We start from the raw sequence: 18,568 nt of genomic DNA on the forward strand, positions 1-18,568 counted from the left end.
TTCTGTCTCTATTGCTTGGAAATATTAAAACATGTTTTCCCCCTTTGTACAGTTGCTGTCTTTCAGATAACTGAATAAAAAGATTTATAAATTTTGTTTTTTCATTTAAATATTACAATACCTTTAGAAATGCCCAGCAAATTTTTCGGAAACCACATGCTTGAATTTGTACATCAGAGTTGGCTCTCACTTCATCCGCACTTAGAAAATCAAGGATCTGAAAGTATTGGTAGGAATATAGATACATTTGTAATTAATATATACTTCATGGTAATACTGCTGAAAATATGCTAGATGCAATTTACTACATTAAGCAGATTTCAATTTTAAGAAATTACATGAGAATCTGTTATTTCTAATTGCATACTTGAGTGGAAGAAGTACTGGTTTTGTATTTACCTGCTGACTATGACCTGCTTTAAAAAAGAACATGTCTGGTCTTAAAAAATTATTCTTGCTTCCCTTCTGTCTCAGTAAGAGAGGACAACATTCATGTGTAATGTTCATAAATCCTACATAGTTCACAAATCATATCAATCACAAATCTGACAGTCAAACCCAGCTATATGTTAATCCAGCTGGAAAATGGCAGTCAAATGTTAATAATTTTCCTTTATCACTTATGTCATAGAATCAACCATAGAATGGTTGGGTTGGAATGAACCTTCAAGCAAAGACCATCTAGTCTAACCCCCCTGCCACAGACATCCTTCACTGGATCAGGTTACTCAAAGTCATGTCCAATCCGACTTCGAACACTTCCAATGATGTCCATGAGATTCTTCACTTTTCTAGTCAGTGACCAGAACAATCTCATATTTAGCCACTCCTGGAGGTTTATCTGGTTTAAAAAAACCTTGGAATCATGCTTTCTTCAAATTGATACTTCATAAACCACACTGAACAGCATGCTTTCAGCGTAGTCCTACTTTTAGTCCCAATATTAACATGATTTCCATGAAGAATTTTTACATGCAAATGCAATTATTTTTGTGTTAAACAACTAAGGATTCTTAACTCTATAAATTGTTCATTTATAAGTATCACAGAATATAAAGAAACATCCAGTGATATTGTATATACAATCTATTTGAAATATAAAAAACAAGGAATGAAAAATATTTATTGTATTAAGCTCCCATTTTCAGGTTAATACTACAGAATCTCTCTTTACAAATATTGAAAATCTTAGGCTCAAAATAATGTTGAATATATACCTGACAATTTTTCCTTTAAGCATAACTGTATAGAGGATGAATTAATAATTGCTTTGTGAAGAACGAGAGAGAAGTAGTAGATGTCTCAAAGGTTAATCAAAAAGAATGCAATAGGTTTCTCATTGGTACAAGGGAAAAGAGATGTTGCTACAAAGCAGGCAAACTTCATATTTGACTTTCTAGTACTTAAGCTTCTTTTCAGATTTCAAGAATGTGAAAAAGGAAAAAGTGATACCCTTTATATGTGGCATCACCCCTCCTGCTCTAGAGCAATCTTACCAGTCTTTCCTAGAAGTCTGCTAGCTGATTTAATAAGGAAGTTTTGTCCTCCTTACTACTATCAAAACAGGAGGGTTTTTTGCTATTAAAAAGTGTTTATTAGTCTTAGCAATCAGCAATACCACTTTTTGGTATCTCCACTTAATTCTGTACCTTAAGGCTATGCTATTAACCCAATATAACTGAAATAAAACACCTGAATCAGTCAAATAAATACCGTTGAAGCAACAAGAGAAAATCATAAGCATAAATTTGATGTAAAATATCTAAGCTTACCTCAAAAAACAGGATTACCCGAGGACTTTCTTCAGTATTTTGAATAAAATAACTCAAACGCTCATTAAATATGACTTGCTCGTCCCACTCTGGAACTGCTGATTTAGATTGTCTGAAGTCATACGGTTGTGTCATAATAGGAAGAATGTGCTCTATTTGCTCTTGTTCATAATAAGATGAAACTTTCCTATTGCTGTTTGAAAATTTCCAAACAGTTACAATTGTTATAGCACCTTAAAAAAAAACCAACTCAAACAAAACAGTATTATCAATTATTGAAAGCAAAGAAACATACAAGATACCATGTCTGACTTTAGAGAAAAAAAAAAATAATCCAAACCCATCCAGAATTTAAGACAATTTGCACTGTACATACAAATGCTTAATGACAGTGGAAACAAGTAACTGAAGCGATTAGAAAAATGAAGAACTAAACTTATTTTCAAGATTTAAAAATTTCTTTTATGAAAAAGAAAAGGCAGACACTACTTATGCTACCAGAGTTTTGCTTACTTATTCTAATCTTGGCTTCTATGTATTTTTGAGATTTACAAAATTTTCTCTCTGGAAAGAATACAGAATAAACTGTGCTGTAAATATGGGGACCTCAAGAGCAATACAGCAGTGTAGAGCCTTTAAAAGTGCCAAAAAGAAAATAAAAATACCACTCTAATTTACTGTAGGTATATATATGCATTATCATAGATGCAGAAACAAATGAATGATCTCACAAGTTTAAAATTCAGCATTATTTGCATTTTCATATTTAATTTTCTAGGGAAGAATCTATGTATTCAGAGTAATTATTGATAACAGAAACAGTTTATTAAAAGTCACCTATGCTCCTTCTTGATATAGAAGCCACTTCTCTGATCAACAACATGGATTTTAACCATGGGATGAGATACCAGGAGATCAGTTTTAAGTCTATCAGATCGATGAATATAAACTCCCAACACAAGACCATCATCAAAATCAAATTTAGACTGAGCTGAAATTTCTGAATTCTTAATTTCCTCGTCATTTTCTGCACCAACTTCTGTGTCTTCTTCTAGAAACAGGAATAAAGTAAATAGAGGTTATTATGTTCCACTAGTGACAGTTTAAAGGAGTAAATATGCTCTGTATTGTCTTAAGCAATCAATAGTAAAGTAGTAATATTTAACGTGCTATTTATGTAATAAATAAATAAAATTATCATATTTGCAGCATATTAAATATGTGTGAACATACACATTAATATATATTAATTAATAGAATTTATTCTTATTAACAAACATTTTTATTTAAAATCAGATGTCTTCCTCTTGATTGACATAGGTTCTTCTGTGCCACAATGAATTAAAATCCATATAGTTCAATATCCTACTCTGGACTACAACCTACAGTACTTTTTTTTGTTTGATTGGGTTGTTTTAAGGAAAACATAATAAGCAGAAACTGATGTTTTCTCCATGTGCATTTTCCCTGAATTTAAAAAACATCGTTTTCAGGACTTCCTCATTTACAAGTTACAGTAAGGCCATCATACTTAATACATATCAAAAGATCTACTCCTCATCAATTTCTATAATCTCCATTTTTGAAATTGATTTCTTATTTTAGCCTCAACAAGGTTTGAAGAAATGAATTTGCCAATTTGACTATGCGTTGCACAAAAAAGTATTTCTTGTATTTGAACTGAGTATCAGGTTAAAACAGTGGTGATATATTATTTATAGCTGTAAATAAAAAAAAAAGATAAAATAAGAAAAAAGCAATTAGAATACACATCTAAGCAATACATTGTAAAGGTGGTATATATATTATTATTATATTATGCTTAAAACCCCCTCATTTTTAAATTATTTATCAATTTCAAAACTATTTATAGTAAATGAATTCTTAAGGTTCTAGATCAATACATTAAACTAACTTCCTCAAAAATTAGCCTCAGAATTGGAAGAACAAAAATACAATCAAGTAACTAAAGAAACATAAGTAACTCCAACAGCTCAATCACTTCCATGTTACTACCACGGACAAATATTTTTTTTTGTGCTGCTACAGAGAAAGAAAAGAAAAGAAAAAAGACTTGGATAAAGCAGCACACCATTCTAACATTTTGTTGGCAGACCTTTTCTTGTTTTCTTTTTAACTTTCTTTGTTTTAGGTTTATGTTTTTCCATGCTTTCCTCCAGTTTCTCTCCTTCTGATGTAAATAGTCTTTCCAATGATCGATTTTCATTGCCATCTTCTGCTGGATGATGCTGAAGCTCAGAAAGTGACATTGCACTGCAATATAAAGTATTACTGTCAGCAATTGCATTCTACTGCATGTATGGAGACAATTGCTTATCACCTTTATTAATCTACTTGAAATTTCCTCTTTAGTTCTGCAACTCATTATCTGTGTATCTTGAAAAAGCAACAAACACTCCCAACACTAGCATCTTACCTTTTTCATTTCTCTCAACCTTCATTCCCCCCTAATTTCCAAATAATTGCAGAACCACTCATATAAGCCGAGCTAAGCTAATACTATTCTGCTGTATCAGGGCCATCACTCATCATTAAAACACCATGCACAGAAGTATCTTAAGTTACTTAAGAGTGAGTTCCACAGAAAATAAACACATAGTAATGGAAGATATTTTTAAGTTAAACTGAATGTGTGAATTAATATGAATCTTGATAGTGTTTTGAAAAAGTATTTGGTAACATTTTTTTCATAACAGAATCGTCCCGGTTCATCACTTTGAAAATATGTGCAGTTTATCAGAAAGCTTCCACCTATCTTAAAACAAAATGAAACATTTCACTTAAGACTGACAGAAACACAGTATACAGTTTATCACGGCACCTTGTTTCAGCTTCACTTAAAACTGCTGTTTCTTTCTTCTTTTTCTTCTTTTTGCCCATTTCATTGCTCAATAAAACTTCATGGCTTTGAACACTGGAGGTAAATTCAGACATCTGTTCTTTAAGTTTCATTCTTATTTTCTTTTTAATTGCATTTGCCTCATCCTCAGCCACATGCAGCTGATAGGCTCGAATTAGCTCTTCTTCCTCTTCTAATTCAGTTACATTGCTCGCTTCAGTTAAGGAATTTTTAATCTTTCTATCACCTTCTTGAAGAGGTACATCTGTTTGTGATTTACTTTTTGTTTTCTTCTTTGGAAAATCATTAATCTTTTTCGCAAAACTCTCCAATTTAGCTTCACATAAATTTTCCTCCTCATTAAATTGTTCTTGTAACAGTGACTTCTTTTTCTTCTTGTTAGACTTTGGTTGCTTGTTCTCCTCTCCACTAACAATATCATTGTTTATTTTCTCTGCAATTGAGGCTTTCTCTCTCAGTTTATTTTTTGTAAATCGGGGACTCTCTTCCTCGGGATTATATGTGTTGTTTATAATTGCTTCATCGTTCACACTTTCCTTAGCTAGATCAATATCACTTCTGAAGGTGTCAAGCTATAAAGGAAAAGAACATAAAACATACTTGTACTAAAAATTATGTTCTAAGGATAAACATAGTACTTTATGTTGTTTCTTTAGCAACATTACATAAAGTAAAATGAAAAAGATCTAGTTATTTTCTTGTTTAAAATTAGCAAGTGACAGATTGAAAGGCAACAGAAAATTCATACTGAAAAAAACCCACTGTGTTTGAGCACTTCATCCTCAATTTTGTTTTACTATGTTTTAAAATGACTGAATATATCCAGTAAAAGAAAAGTTGCTGAGGTTTGTTTACTCTGTTGTGTTACATAAAACTCTCTGGAGTCTCCACATGAAACATTAAAATGAACTTTAAAAGACAAAGAAAGCAAATTAAAAAAAAGTTGGAGAAAATATAAGTATCTGCATACAATCTTTTCCTTGGCAAGACCATCTTCCTCCATCAATAAACACGGACATCTTCCCCTTCTAGCTGGGATACTTCTCCCAGTTACAGAATCATGTTTGCCTCAGACATTTTCAGAAAGGGACAATAAGTGTAATGAGTGATCACCAAAATGTACACAGTTATAAGAAAACAGAGAATAAAGCTGCAATGGCAATCATGCTTTGGAGGATGCACCTCGACTCAAAAATGCCCATCTGCGAGAATAATATTCCATGACTAGACATGTTGTACGCCCTCAATTATGTGAGCCTGCAAACTTTCAACACTATCCTCTTTTATTGACATCTGACATTTGAAGAGATAACATGGAGAGCAAGGAAAGTAGTATAAGTATTGAAGAAGAAGGGAGGGTAAAGAAAGGAAAGTTTGAAGTATAGGAGTAAAAACACAGAACAGAAAAATATCAAGTTTATTATTTGTATAGGAACACTGTCAAATAAAAGCACCACAACACCACAACAAAGTTGCACATAGAAATAAAAGCTAATGTCTGAAACTAAAGACAAAGCTAAAAAAGGCGCTAACTAGACTTACTAATGCAACATATTAAACAACACTATCCTAAAAAAGTATGAGTTAAAAAAGGAAATGTCTAGAATTTTATGCAAGTCTGCTTATCTAATATATCAGAAAATTCTAAAGCCATTCATGTATCTTTTCAGTAGGCATCTTTATTTTTAGCATCATATGTCTAAAAATAGTTTAAATTATCTCAATATCAAATAATGAAAAAAACCTATCTTCATACCCTCATCTTCTACTTGCTTAAATAGACCAGTAACATCCTCTTTATTCGCAAGTCAATGATTTAAGAGGATGTGGAAGATTTCATATAAGTAACTTGAAATACAGAGTAGAGTAAGGGAAATAAAAAAATTGCAACAAGCTTTATATAAAATAAAAAACCAAAAAGAATGCTTTATAATTGATTGTCCACTTCCCTTTTTGTATTTCTATGAATAGCTTTAACTGCAGAAAATAAAGAATGAAGGTTAAAACACACTGGCAACTAAGACCCAACACTGACCAATAGCTAAGTTCATGCTGATTTTTGCCTCTGATAGATCATTAATTCATTAAGCACAAGAATTAGAAATCTTTGAGAAATCCTAAACAAAAAGCCCTCGTCTTTGACCTGTTCAAGAGTTTTTAAAATAACTCTAATATTCAAGAATCACTTCCTCAAAGAAACCTAGCTGTTGCAAAAACTTCCTTGAAATATTTACTAGAACTTGTTATTTATTATGTCTACAAACAAAAATATATGTTCACAAATATGTGTCATGAATAGTAGCAGCACAGAGTCACTTAATTTCAGCAAACCTACTTGAAGGAAAAAAAAATACAGAATATCTTCATTAAGAAACAAAACAAACTACAGCAAATCCCAGGAACATTAATAGATATGGGAGGCAGCGCAAAGCTGTTTCAGCAGTTCAGACACAAACGCCTTAGACACACAGCCTATATGATTTTAACTCAGGCCACTTTCTCCACATGTTGTAATTATATGATGTAATTAAACAGAGAGGAAAGATGGGAGGGAGTCACAAAATGATAAAGTAAAAGCCAAGAGGTTCATAAAAAACATCAGATTAGGTCTCAGGCAGAGGCAAGGACACTAGTATAGATTCTCAGTCTGAAATGCAGGACTGAGAAATATCAACTAAGAGCATTCGTACATATATATACATATATAAACACACTTGAACTGAGTTGGAAAAAGTAGTTAGGCTGGAAAAGCAGCTCAGAAGATAGGGCTGCCTCTGGAGTAACTCCAGAGGGTTGCTGACCTGAACTTGACCTCCGCAGCTTAAAGTATGGAACAAATGAGAAGGCTTTTTTTTTTTTTTTTTTTTTTTTCAAAACAGCTCCACAGCCACATTATAACACCAGGGCAGAGGAAGTATTCTAAACCCAGAGCAGACCTGCTTGCACTACTGGCTTAACAGTAGCGAGAAATGGGAGCCAGCCAAGATGCACACAGGTGGGCTAACACACAAGGCTTGTACCACAACGTGCCAACCCCAGGTCACACCACTTGCCATTCATGTTCCAGAGCTGGGAGCAGGGACAACCTAATAATCTTACTCCTTTTTAAAAGGGCTTCTCAAATATGAGTGAGTGCAACTCGTAAACACATCAAGTGATTTTCTCCAGGGTATCTGGAAACTCAGATAACCAGATATACAGAGTTATCTGAACTTCTTCCCATAATATGGGTACAGCTTGAAAAATTAGGAATGGACACTGTCAGCCCATTAAAGGGCTGATACGCACTGATTGTAAAAGACCATTTGTTTGCTTAATAAATGTACTTGTGAGGCTGGCTAGTTGAGTGTGACATTCCCAAAAATTTTTATGCACTAGGAAAACAATTTTAGACTACAAAATGTGGATGCTCAAAGATAAAAGAATTTTAATTTACACATAGGATGGGCTTGGAGAAGTTTCACCAAATTTTATCAGAAAACATTGAGAAAATATGTAGGTCAGGTATATAGTCAACTATTAGCAGTTCTCCTATTTTAAATATAGGAAACAAAGGTCTAAAAGCTAGTGAAAATCTCAACAATTCTTCAGTTCCTGTCAGCTTATGGAAAAATACGGGCTATATAATTACCCTGGGAAAATTCTACCATCTCAAAGCTCCACACGTTGTGTTTTACATGTAAGACAGAAGCTGAAGTACTGAATTAGTCAGAAGAAACCTGTAAAATATCCATCTTACCCAAAATAATAGAAAAATTTTCAAGCCTGGAGGTAGACTCCTATTACCTGTACCCTCATAAAACTCTAGACTCCAACCTGTCATCCAGGGCCTTACAAAGAAATGGAAGAAGCAGACTCAGTGAGGTAGGAAGTAAAAAGCTTCAAATGGATAAGTCTGTTGCAGTCTTGTTTTGAGTATAAAACCCTCCTCATCAATGTGTGTCCATGCCAATAGCGTAAGCTGGTCAGACTACAGTCTAGGGAATAAATTCTTGTCTCCATAAAGGGATCTTGCTTTTCACCTAGTAGAAAACTTCACTGACATTTTCTAAGTTAAACATCCTCTTTTCTACCATGAAATTGAGATTGAAACACTAAATCATTGATTGAGATTGAAACTAAATCATTTTCACGCTGACTTAAGACAGATTAATCTATCTGGGTAAAATAGTCCAGGCATTGTCTGGTCTGAGGCTTTCCTCATTCTAACAACTTGTAATAGGAGGCACAACTGGTAAAAAATAAGTATGGTGACTGTTAGCCCCAGAAGGGATACTAGCAAATTCACTTTCTGACTGTGTCCCAATTGCTTGTTTTTTCAGCCATGCCTTCAGGCCTCATACCTATTGCACCTGTGGCTACTGAACAACAAAGCAGACCTTTCATGGGCCACAGATAGCTGATGTCTATCTCCATCTCCATTACAAGCCACTCACTCTTATCAGTTGTGACTTCAAACTCATCCTGCCCTACTGACATAAGCCTTTTCTCCGCTTCCCTTCTCTCCAGGCAAGCTCTCTGCGCAACGGGCACACACAGCGGAGCAGGCAAGCAATCTTCTTACCCTCACTTCTGTCATTTAAAAATCACAGGAACCACCTGCAGCTCCAGGACTCAGGTTTCAAGGAAACAGTGGACTAGGATGGAAAAGGTTTTATTAATCTAAGAAAGGCTAAGTTCAGTAAAAGCAAAAGAAAGCAGCAGATCGGAACATTTCTAGTGGAAATATGCTCTCAGTTGTGACCTGTTTCTGAGAAAGCCTGCAAGATCATTTATTTCAAGTGTGTGACACAAAGATAACCACTACTGATACATTTTGCATTATCTCAAGATATGTTAAACTCCATACAGTTAAATTGTATAACATGAAGAAAACTGAAACAAAACAAGCGAACCTCCCCCATCTCTCCCACATGCATTTATTGCTTACAAAGAAAAGAAAAAGCTATTTGCTGAAGCTTTTACAGAAATTTCTACTTGAATGCAGTTAGCATGGAAAATACTAACCTGAGCTCTTGCAACTTTGCCACACTTCAAGGAAATACTCAAAACAGTCAATATTAGGTTCCAACACACATTCTCCTCAAGTTCTTAATTTTTAATGCTTTGATTGGTAAAAATCAAAAGCTTCAACAAAACCATTAAGTCAGGCTTCCACATTGACCAAAAAACCACTTCTTAATTTGTGTGTATACCATTAACTTTTGATTCAGTTCACTGTGATTTTAAGCGTTTCTAGGTAACTCCAAAACACTAGTGTTTTACATCAGACACTTCTGGAATGGAAACCAATTTTAAAACCGAAGTAAGCTTTAAATATCTGAGCAATATGTAGTTGCATATGAATTTACAATTATATGCTCAAAAATACTTATAAAGTACAGATTTAAAACTTCACATTTCATCAAAAAAGAAAACCTAACCAAGGAAGAATTTACTCTTGTATTTACAGATATGCCAGCAAAAAAAAAGGAAAAAAAAAAATACCCTCTAACTCTTCTATCCTGTACGTCAGACATCACATTGATTCTTTGTAGAGACTATTGACTAAACACTATATACTTCAAGAAATGCAAAATAAAAAAAAATCCACACAAATATCAACTTCAAATTGTTAATCTAAAGACAAAATTATGTTTCAGCATAACAATACTAAGTTTACTATGAGTATACTTATATATAATAAATACATCTAATATTCTGATATTATGTAAAATACCACTCCTTTGTCTTAAATGGGTATTAAAGAATGAACATTCACTTCCAACATCTGGTATGGATGCAATTTTAAGAAAAAAGACTGAAAACATAAAACCTAACAGGAGAAAAATAAAAAACCAGAACACTTGTCTTTTAAGGAAGTGACTTTGTTGTGGAATTCCAAACCTTGTAATTCAGTAACTGGTACAGATAGGACTCGTATTAGACATTCATTCTTCTGTTAAGGAAAAAGGCTATAATATTAACCATAACTCAGAGGAATCTCTGAGGCTCTTTTAATGAGAGATAGGCCACAAACAAAAATGTCATCTAACCTTAAGGTCAGAGTGATAGAATCATTCCTAATCTGCAAGTCACAAGCTAAGGCCAAAATCTTTAAAACAAATCTTTACACATGTGTACTGCCTAAGTAGACACGTAAACACAGGACCACTCAGACACAAAGCTCAGCACATGCAGAAAGATGCTGATTACTGAAATCAAATTGGAAAACATATCCAATGTTTCAAATGTTGTTTAATATTGCTTATCAATTCTTATTCTTATACCAGTAATTTTTAGGAAATGGAATAAAGTTAATAATTATCTCTAATATTATAATAAATTCTCATCAGTTCTCAATTCACAAATGTATTACACAGATCCATCTGTATTACATAGATGTAGTACTCTGAAAATTAAATACTTTCACAGCCATAACTCTACAAGCCCATCACTCAAACTCCCACTGAAGTCAATACTGAATTTGAACATCTTAAAACTTTTCTGAAAGATGTGAATGGGAAAAAAGTACTGGCAGGCTTCAAATGAGTGTGTGTCTGCATGTGCCACTTTCTTTTTACCAATATTATATTCTATATGTTTTTGGCATACCTCCAAATTACAAGGATGCACTGCTGGTACATAAACAACAAATAAAAGCCACATCAAAAAAAAAAGATATGTGCAGAAACATACTTTATACTTTATTTTTTTCAAATGTTTACATCTTCTTTCTACAACACATTTTCCTGATCTTTTTCCCATTAAGGAAGGCAACCAAACAAAGCTTGCATATGTTCAAACTCACCACAATATTCTCTTGAAAGTGAAACTTCTTTTCCTTTGATTTCTTTCTGTCTGTTAGGCCAGCATGACGTCTGAAGATTTCCTCAAAGCGGGCTTTGGTTTTTGCCTTTGCTTCGCTTTCAACTGCAAAAAGAAATCTAGAGTATGATTCACTAGCTCAATAATCACCATTACTAAAAAAGTGCATAATCATGCTTTAAAATTACCAAGAACAAGAAATATTTTATCAGAGAAAATTTATCAAGATATTCGCTTAGTGTTCAGTTAATTTCCACTGACAACGTAAACCACACAAGGATAACTCAGCAACATTGTACAAACACACCACGCTATTACTTGTTGCTGAAGTCGGCACTGTCTACTCCGTTTCTGAAGAAAGCGCATTTGGGAGAGCACACACATCAGAACCAGCATAAAACTTGGGCAAGCTAAAGCAGAGGACAGGTTGCCCTTGCTGTTTATGAACAGTAGGACGCTGATAATGGAGGTGACATGCTGTCTCCATGAGAAGCAGCAGTTCTGGGTTCTTACTGAGTCCGGAACCCAGAGGAGCATCACCCTGAGAAAGATCTGTAAGAGGCAGGAGCATCCACGAATTTGAAATCAGCTGGAGATGTGAGTCCTTGCCTTTCTGTGAATCACAATACTGCTATCAGTAGCATTTCAACCCTTGAAGCAGTAGGTATTCTAACCCCCTTGAGGTAACGCTTAATTTGTAGTTAAGGAATTAAAAATGCAATCTGGCACACCACTGGAAAAAGCTGCTGAATCCTCAGCTTCGGCATATTTATCACTGTAATTACATTTTTTTTACAAAAGCTCCCAAATTAAAAAAAAAAAAAAAAAAACCAAAAAACCAACACTTTGAAAATCAGCTATAAACATAGACTCAAAAATGGAGCCAATGCAGCATTAAAAATTTATAGACAGAAGTAACTCCTATCATTTAGCATCTAGTTCTGACTATAAAATAGGTATTGGAAATCAAACACAAAGTATCCTTACCTGCTGGCATTTTCAGTCCTCAGTTAGAACTGTCTCAACACACCAGCCGCTTCTTCCTCAGAATTCACCATTCTATTTAAAGCAATTAACAACTTTAATTAACATAACTGGTCCATAGACTTGAAGCTAACAATTCAATACATACTAATTAATATCAAGGATGAGTACAGGTCTTTTAGGGAAATATTTATTTCTAGTCTATTTGTCTAAATTATTAGAAGTTCTCTGCCATCAAATCTTAGCTCAGGATTCTCAGCATCTGATACTTGTTATTTGAGAGTAAATAAAAACCAACACTACAGAGGTTTACTTAGCTATATATTTCTGTGTAACAGCCACATATTTTGGTACTGTAGTCCTCCAGCCTTCTAAAAAAACCTACATTTTTAAAAAATAATAATGACCCATTAAGCCATTTATATTGAACCCTTCCTAATCAGGTTCCTATCCTGACAACACCATCAAGGAAGTCACATTGCAGCCAGCTGATAGCTTTCAATGCAAAGATTAGTATCTGCCAGCAAATCTGACTTTATTACACATCTCTAAATATTTATGTTTACATAAAGCATTTGTATTTTACATAAAGCAGACAAGCAATTACACGAAACTCATTTCTCTAAAGAAAAAATGTTAGGCCCTCCTGGTTGTGGAGAAAAGCCTACAAATGTAATCCAAACAAAGCTTGAAGGCAAATAAAAATATCACACAGCTTTATCTTTTTATCAAGAAAATTCAGAATGTTTTACAAAAAACTTGAATACAAAAAGCTGCTTTGTAAACAGTGGAACTAATGAAACCTAGCTTTCTATGAATGTGTTATGTTCCCCTTAGCCTTACAAGCAATAAACTATCATACCTGCCTCCCCTACAGCCCATCAGGCAATAGCTCCAAGCTCTCCCTAGGTAACACCTTCTGTTAGACACCACTAACTCACATTCACTGGACACCCAGACTACATCTGTCCTCGTAAAGGACATAGCATTAAATACTGCCAGGCTATATGGTTGCATTATCCTCAGCACCATTTTGGTCCAAGCCTCCTAACACTCACCCAAGCAATTCCTCAGTACAGTTTAGGAGTTAGTATGGATTCTTATTAATAGGTGGCCACTCTGATTTGGGGCTAAGACAGTTTAATAGCATTAAAATGGATCAAACATACCACTTGGCCTCAACACTAAAAATCACTCCTGGGCACACGTATCTTACTGGTATAGGAAAGGGCCGAGGCCACACTTAACGTCCTAAAGGATCTGCACTACCGTACCCTCAGATCCCTCTCATCTCTTGCACAGTTGTTACTTGCTTCTTCCCTGTCCCCCACAGGCCACATACTTTCAGTTCATTTCACATTTGTTACTTACAGTAGTTTGGTCTGCTGGTTAGCCAAACCAAACCAAATTAAGAAAAAAAAAGGCCAAGTGTTAAGGTTGGTTTGGGAAGATACAAGCACTGATTAGCCAGTTGACAGGTTTCATTAGTTTACTTAATGTATTAAGCAAAGCATTTATACTGAGTGTCCAACAATCTAAGAATGTTTGAAATAAGCAAGAATGATCAGAAGGGACTTCAGAGGAAGAAAAAAAAATAATGTTTTGTTCTGTAATAGGCGTCATGTCACTGACAAGGTAGCAATATTTTCACTAACTGAAATCTGTTTTGACTCCTAAAGTAAAGCTTTACTGTCACAACTAAAACAGTAACAGTTAAAAAATAACATTTCTTACAAGAAACAAAACCAGACAATATCATTGAGAAATACACCCGCTTTTGCAATATATGCTTAGTTATACCAAAAGGCCATTTAAAAAGTGCTACAGCTATTAAGTGCTGCTTTTCACATAGTCAATTCACATTATTTAGTTTTCTACTCTTTCAAATTTAATTATAAAAATTCCATCACTACAGATTCTATTACTTTAATAATTCACTGAGGATTGTAGGAACATGGAAAAGTCTGTTATGACCCGTTGAGTGATGTCAACCACCCCTCAGAAGAACTAATTACAAACAACAAATGAAATGCTCAAGTGCTCTTAAACAAAAAATATGAGACACAATATAGAACAGAACAGCAGAATAAGTAAAGTGCATACCTGTTCCAAGTATGAAAATTATTTTCTGGTCAAAGGTTAAATAAATCACACCACAAAAAAAAAAAAAAAACAAACAACTATAGGTAAATTAATTTTGCTGATACTTTTGCTTATAATGGAACACTTTTCCAAAGGGTAGGCTTGCCTCACGTCTACCAGTACTGTCTATAATAGAAACACATAGATTTGCCAATTCACCAGTGAGTGCATCAGTTTCTACTGACTTCCATTTATTCAGTAAAAGTCTGTCCTCTTGTGGCAATAAAATTAAGAGATAAAGTCCTCTAATGACAGTGCTATTATTTTATACACATTTTCAATTTAGACTTACACGACCTTTGACATGGTGCATGAAACCAACTACTAGACCTGTGTAAATATAGATCATTAATCAACAAAGGTAAGAACAAGGCTGTTTATTCAGTATAATCTCACCTTATAATAGGAGAGATTTAAATCTTAAATCAAAGTTCAGCAACCACAGTGCCCCAATCTGAATAAACTCGGTTATCATTAAGATTAATCTTGTAAAATGCATTTTTGCCTGATCAAATTTGATTTCTTCCATGTTCGTTAATACAAGACAATCCAGGAATGACAACAATACATACTTGGTACAGTGGCATATTCCAGCCATCAAGAATAACCAGGAAAACAAAATCATGAAGCCCAAACTTCCAAGAATTACTATACACCTTACTGAAAATAATCTAATTTGCTCTTCTCAAATATTCCATCTGTATTTATAAATGTGATTCTGCATTAAATTCTTGTTCTTTTCACAATATTTACAATACTCACTGAGTTCCTATATTCTGCATCCGTAATATAGGAATTCTTTATGCAAAACATGCCTCAAAGCCCAAAAACCACTTTTATTGATCACTAAAAAAATTTTTTTTTTTTTAAAATCAAATCTATACTATAATGAAGCAGAACATACAGAATCTGTACTACACAACGGGAACTGACAAATCTCCTACCTAATTAGGACACCGAATTGACAAAATACAATTGCAATCTTCAGGATTTTCATGAACTAAATCCCTCATTTCTCTTTCATAACAAAAAGTGAATGTAATCTTCAGTGGCTGAAAACAAGCAGAACATCAGGCCATGTTTACTCCTCATCTTTTAGATGAGATCAGTCATCACAGTGTGAAATCTTGGGTTTTACCAGTAGATTTCTAGTTCAGCTATCTGTAGGTATCACTATGCTGAGATTTGAAAAAGCTTTAACTTAGAATTTTACAGGAAAATAACACCAAGTTGAATAGTTTCTCTTCATTAATCATAAATATGACATTAAAAAAAAATCTAGGTTTATTAATGAAAATTCAGTATTTAAGTCGAGAAAACTGAGAACTTTAATACCATGCAAATACTTACGTACTTGCACATCAAACAAACACTACTAAAAGTGCAGTAGCTTTCTACCAGTTTAGATGTGCCTGTAAAAACCTTGTGTTCACGCTAATTTAAAAGGCTGTTTAAAAAAGCAGGTGCTACCCCTCTGAGCATTCTAACAGTAATGTATTAGAAAGCTTTAGCTTCAAAGTAACTACCCTTTATTTATTCCTAGATTTGGCAACTTTCGTTGGTCACAATGTTGAAAACAGTCTCTGTCTACCCTGATGGCAAAACTATGGACTTCAGTTATGTCTAAGGAAATGCAGCTGACTTTCAGTGTTTACTACATTTTAAGTTTCTGCCTTATCTTAGATCATAATTACAAAAATGGGTTCTCGTCAAGAGATCAGCCTAAATAATTTAATTTCCAAAGTGGCATTTTGCTTTGTGTACAGGAATAATGGCAAACAACAAAGATACAAAGGACCACTCCCAGCACACACCACAACAGGACTAACCGACGGGATTACTTGCATGTAACGTGCAGATGCCCGCTCCTCATGCGAGGGAGGCATCATTGCTTTGGGGCTTAACCGGTCAAGCGTGGAGGAGCACTGCATCTCCATGTGCCACAGGGTACAAACTGGCCATGCAGTCTCACCCGAGCGAACTACAAAGCTGGCACCGGGAGAGGAAAAAAAACCCCACGAATTAAGGGATTAACGGTTCACGCGGCACCGCTTCGTGCCACCACACGCTGCACCGAAACCAGGCGCCGACCGCCCCGCGGGCCTGGCTGGGCCGCCCGTTCCGCTTGCCCCTGCACTCAGCCCCGGGCTTTGCCTGAGCAACCACGCGAGGGGCGCGGCCCAACCGCCGCTACGGCCCGCGCAGCCCCGCGCCGCCCGGCCGCCCGCCGCCCCCCGGCCGCCCGCGCGCGGGCCAACGGCCGCGCCAGAGCGCGCTCCCTAACAACTGCCAAGCACCCGGCGGGGAAAAGGGGCCGGCGGCGGGAGAGGGGAGGGCCGCCAAGGGGGAAGGGGAGCCGGGGGAGGGAACAGCGGCGGGGAGGCGTGCCCCAACCTACCCGCCGCTGGAGCCGCGCACTGGAGCGAGCGGCGGCAGCGCCCAGCTGGACCCCAGCAGCTCAAGTCCTCCCCGCCCGCCGCGCGGGCCCTGCCTGATGCGGCCCCACTCCCGCCCACGGCGCTTCCGCAGCGCGCGGACATCACTCACGTCGGCCCCGTCCGCTTCCGTGGCGGTGGCGGCAGCAGCGCCACAGTCAGCCGGCTGCCGCGGCTGCCCTGCCTCCCCCCGCCAGTGGTCTCTCCCCTCAGCCCGCGCTCCCCCCTGCGCAGCCCCGGGGAGATGGTTTTGCCGAAAACAACCACAGCTGCCAAGGAAACAGCGCGCCTGGCGCATGCGCGCAAGAGGAGAGCGTGAGGAGAGGCAGGAACGAAGAACCCGTAAGGCCTGCGCTTCCCGCCGGGGCGCATTAGGCAACGCACCCCCGTGTATTTTTCCCGCCGGAAAATCGCTGCGGTAGTGATGCACATGTGTGATGAGGGGCTGCGGCGTGAGCGTGGCGCCTGCGCAGTAAGGGCAGTCTCGTAGTGACGGGAGTGGCATGGGGGCGCTGCGGACCCAGGCTGTCCTTGTGCGCATGCGCGGCCGTGGCTCTGTGGGTTTTCTGCGTTAGGGGAGGCGGGCGGCAGCTGCTCTCGGCCCTGGCGCCCTGAGGCGGTGGGAGCGGGGCCGGGCTGGGCTGGGCTCGGCTGCGCTCGTTCCGCGCCGCCTGCGCGGGCGCTCCTGCCTCGCCTCTGCCGGCCGCGTCCTGGCGGTGCCGCCCTCCCTTCGCGGGGGCCTGTGAGGGCGGCCCGGAGGCGCGGCGGTGGTTCCCGCCGCCGGGCCCGCCACAGGCTGCGGGATGGCGGTATCTGGCGGAGCTGGCGGGGGCAGGAGCCAAGAAGAAAACTCATTGGAGTAAACGTCCGCGCAGAGGGGGTTTGGTGGCGCAAAAGGAGCAGCCGGCCAGCCCCTTCTCCCGCTGCCCCTAGGTGGAGGTTATGTCATGGAAGAACTATTGTTTCATTTCTTCTGTGTGAAAATTAAAAATAAAAGAAGTTCTTTCGAACACTAAGGCTCGAGAAATTAATGTAGGTTGCAGATGAATGTCGCCACATCTTTTTCAAAGCAAAGTTGGGTAGAATCACCCTTGTTGACTGTGTGCTAGTTGTTAAACCTAGGGGTGAGCTAATGCTTCTGGTACTCTGACCGTGACATTCACAGTTCCCAAGTGTAGCGTCCCTCAAATTCTGTCAGGAGTTTGCCAGAATAATGTGTATTCTGAAGCCGCCTTGTCTTGTTTCTCAAGTATCATTAGTGACAGATGGTATTGCCTTGTTCTGATGCTTACCTGTCCTCTGCTTTCTTAAATGCTTACACTTGTTTAACTGTTAGGTAGGGTGTTTTTTTTTTTTTCATAAGGCAGGTGTCCTGGATTGCCTTGGCATGACACAGTTACGCAAAAAAAAAAGATAGCTCTTCAGCATTTCTTTGCTGTTTTCTATACTTAGTATATCTCCTTTCTTGTATATCTCTATCCTTGGTAGTACCCAAAACTTGATTAAATAATGGCTGTGAACAACCAGATCTCACTTTGAAGTCAGCC

At 37.3% G+C, this 18,568-nt stretch overlaps 1 protein-coding gene across 9 annotated transcripts in view; it reads right to left on the reverse strand.

Moving 5' to 3' along the window:
• Positions 1-17,240, reverse strand: part of AHI1 (Abelson helper integration site 1) — a 99,778-nt gene extending 82,538 nt beyond the window's left edge. For 4 of the 9 annotated variants that reach the window (XR_015258080.1, XM_086744098.1, XM_086744096.1 and 1 more), the window contains exons 1-8: positions 17,134-17,240; positions 12,448-12,519; positions 11,444-11,565; positions 4,615-5,225; positions 3,889-4,046; positions 2,610-2,823; positions 1,773-1,965; positions 122-217 (exon numbers count right to left, since the gene is read on the reverse strand). Coding sequence is in view for 8 of the 9 variants with exons in the window: in XM_086744098.1 (XP_086600224.1) it covers positions 122-217; positions 1,773-1,965; positions 2,610-2,823; positions 3,889-4,046; positions 4,615-5,225; positions 11,444-11,565; positions 12,448-12,457 (1,404 nt within the window). In the remaining variant the exon portion in view is untranslated. Of the gene's footprint in view, positions 1-121; positions 218-1,772; positions 1,966-2,609; positions 2,824-3,888; positions 4,047-4,614; positions 5,226-11,443; positions 11,566-12,447; positions 12,520-14,547; positions 14,567-16,415; positions 16,576-16,984; positions 17,092-17,133 lie in introns of those variants that run through there. The other 5 variants (XM_086744093.1, XM_086744092.1, XM_086744094.1 and 2 more) reach the window with 5 other exon arrangements.
• Between the last annotated feature and the right edge of the window lie 1,328 nt (positions 17,241-18,568).

This window comes from Chlamydotis macqueenii, chromosome 3 (genome assembly GCF_036417535.1).
Source record: "Chlamydotis macqueenii isolate bChlMac1 chromosome 3, bChlMac1.mat, whole genome shotgun sequence".
Classification (NCBI taxonomy): Eukaryota; Metazoa; Chordata; class Aves; order Otidiformes; family Otididae; genus Chlamydotis; species Chlamydotis macqueenii.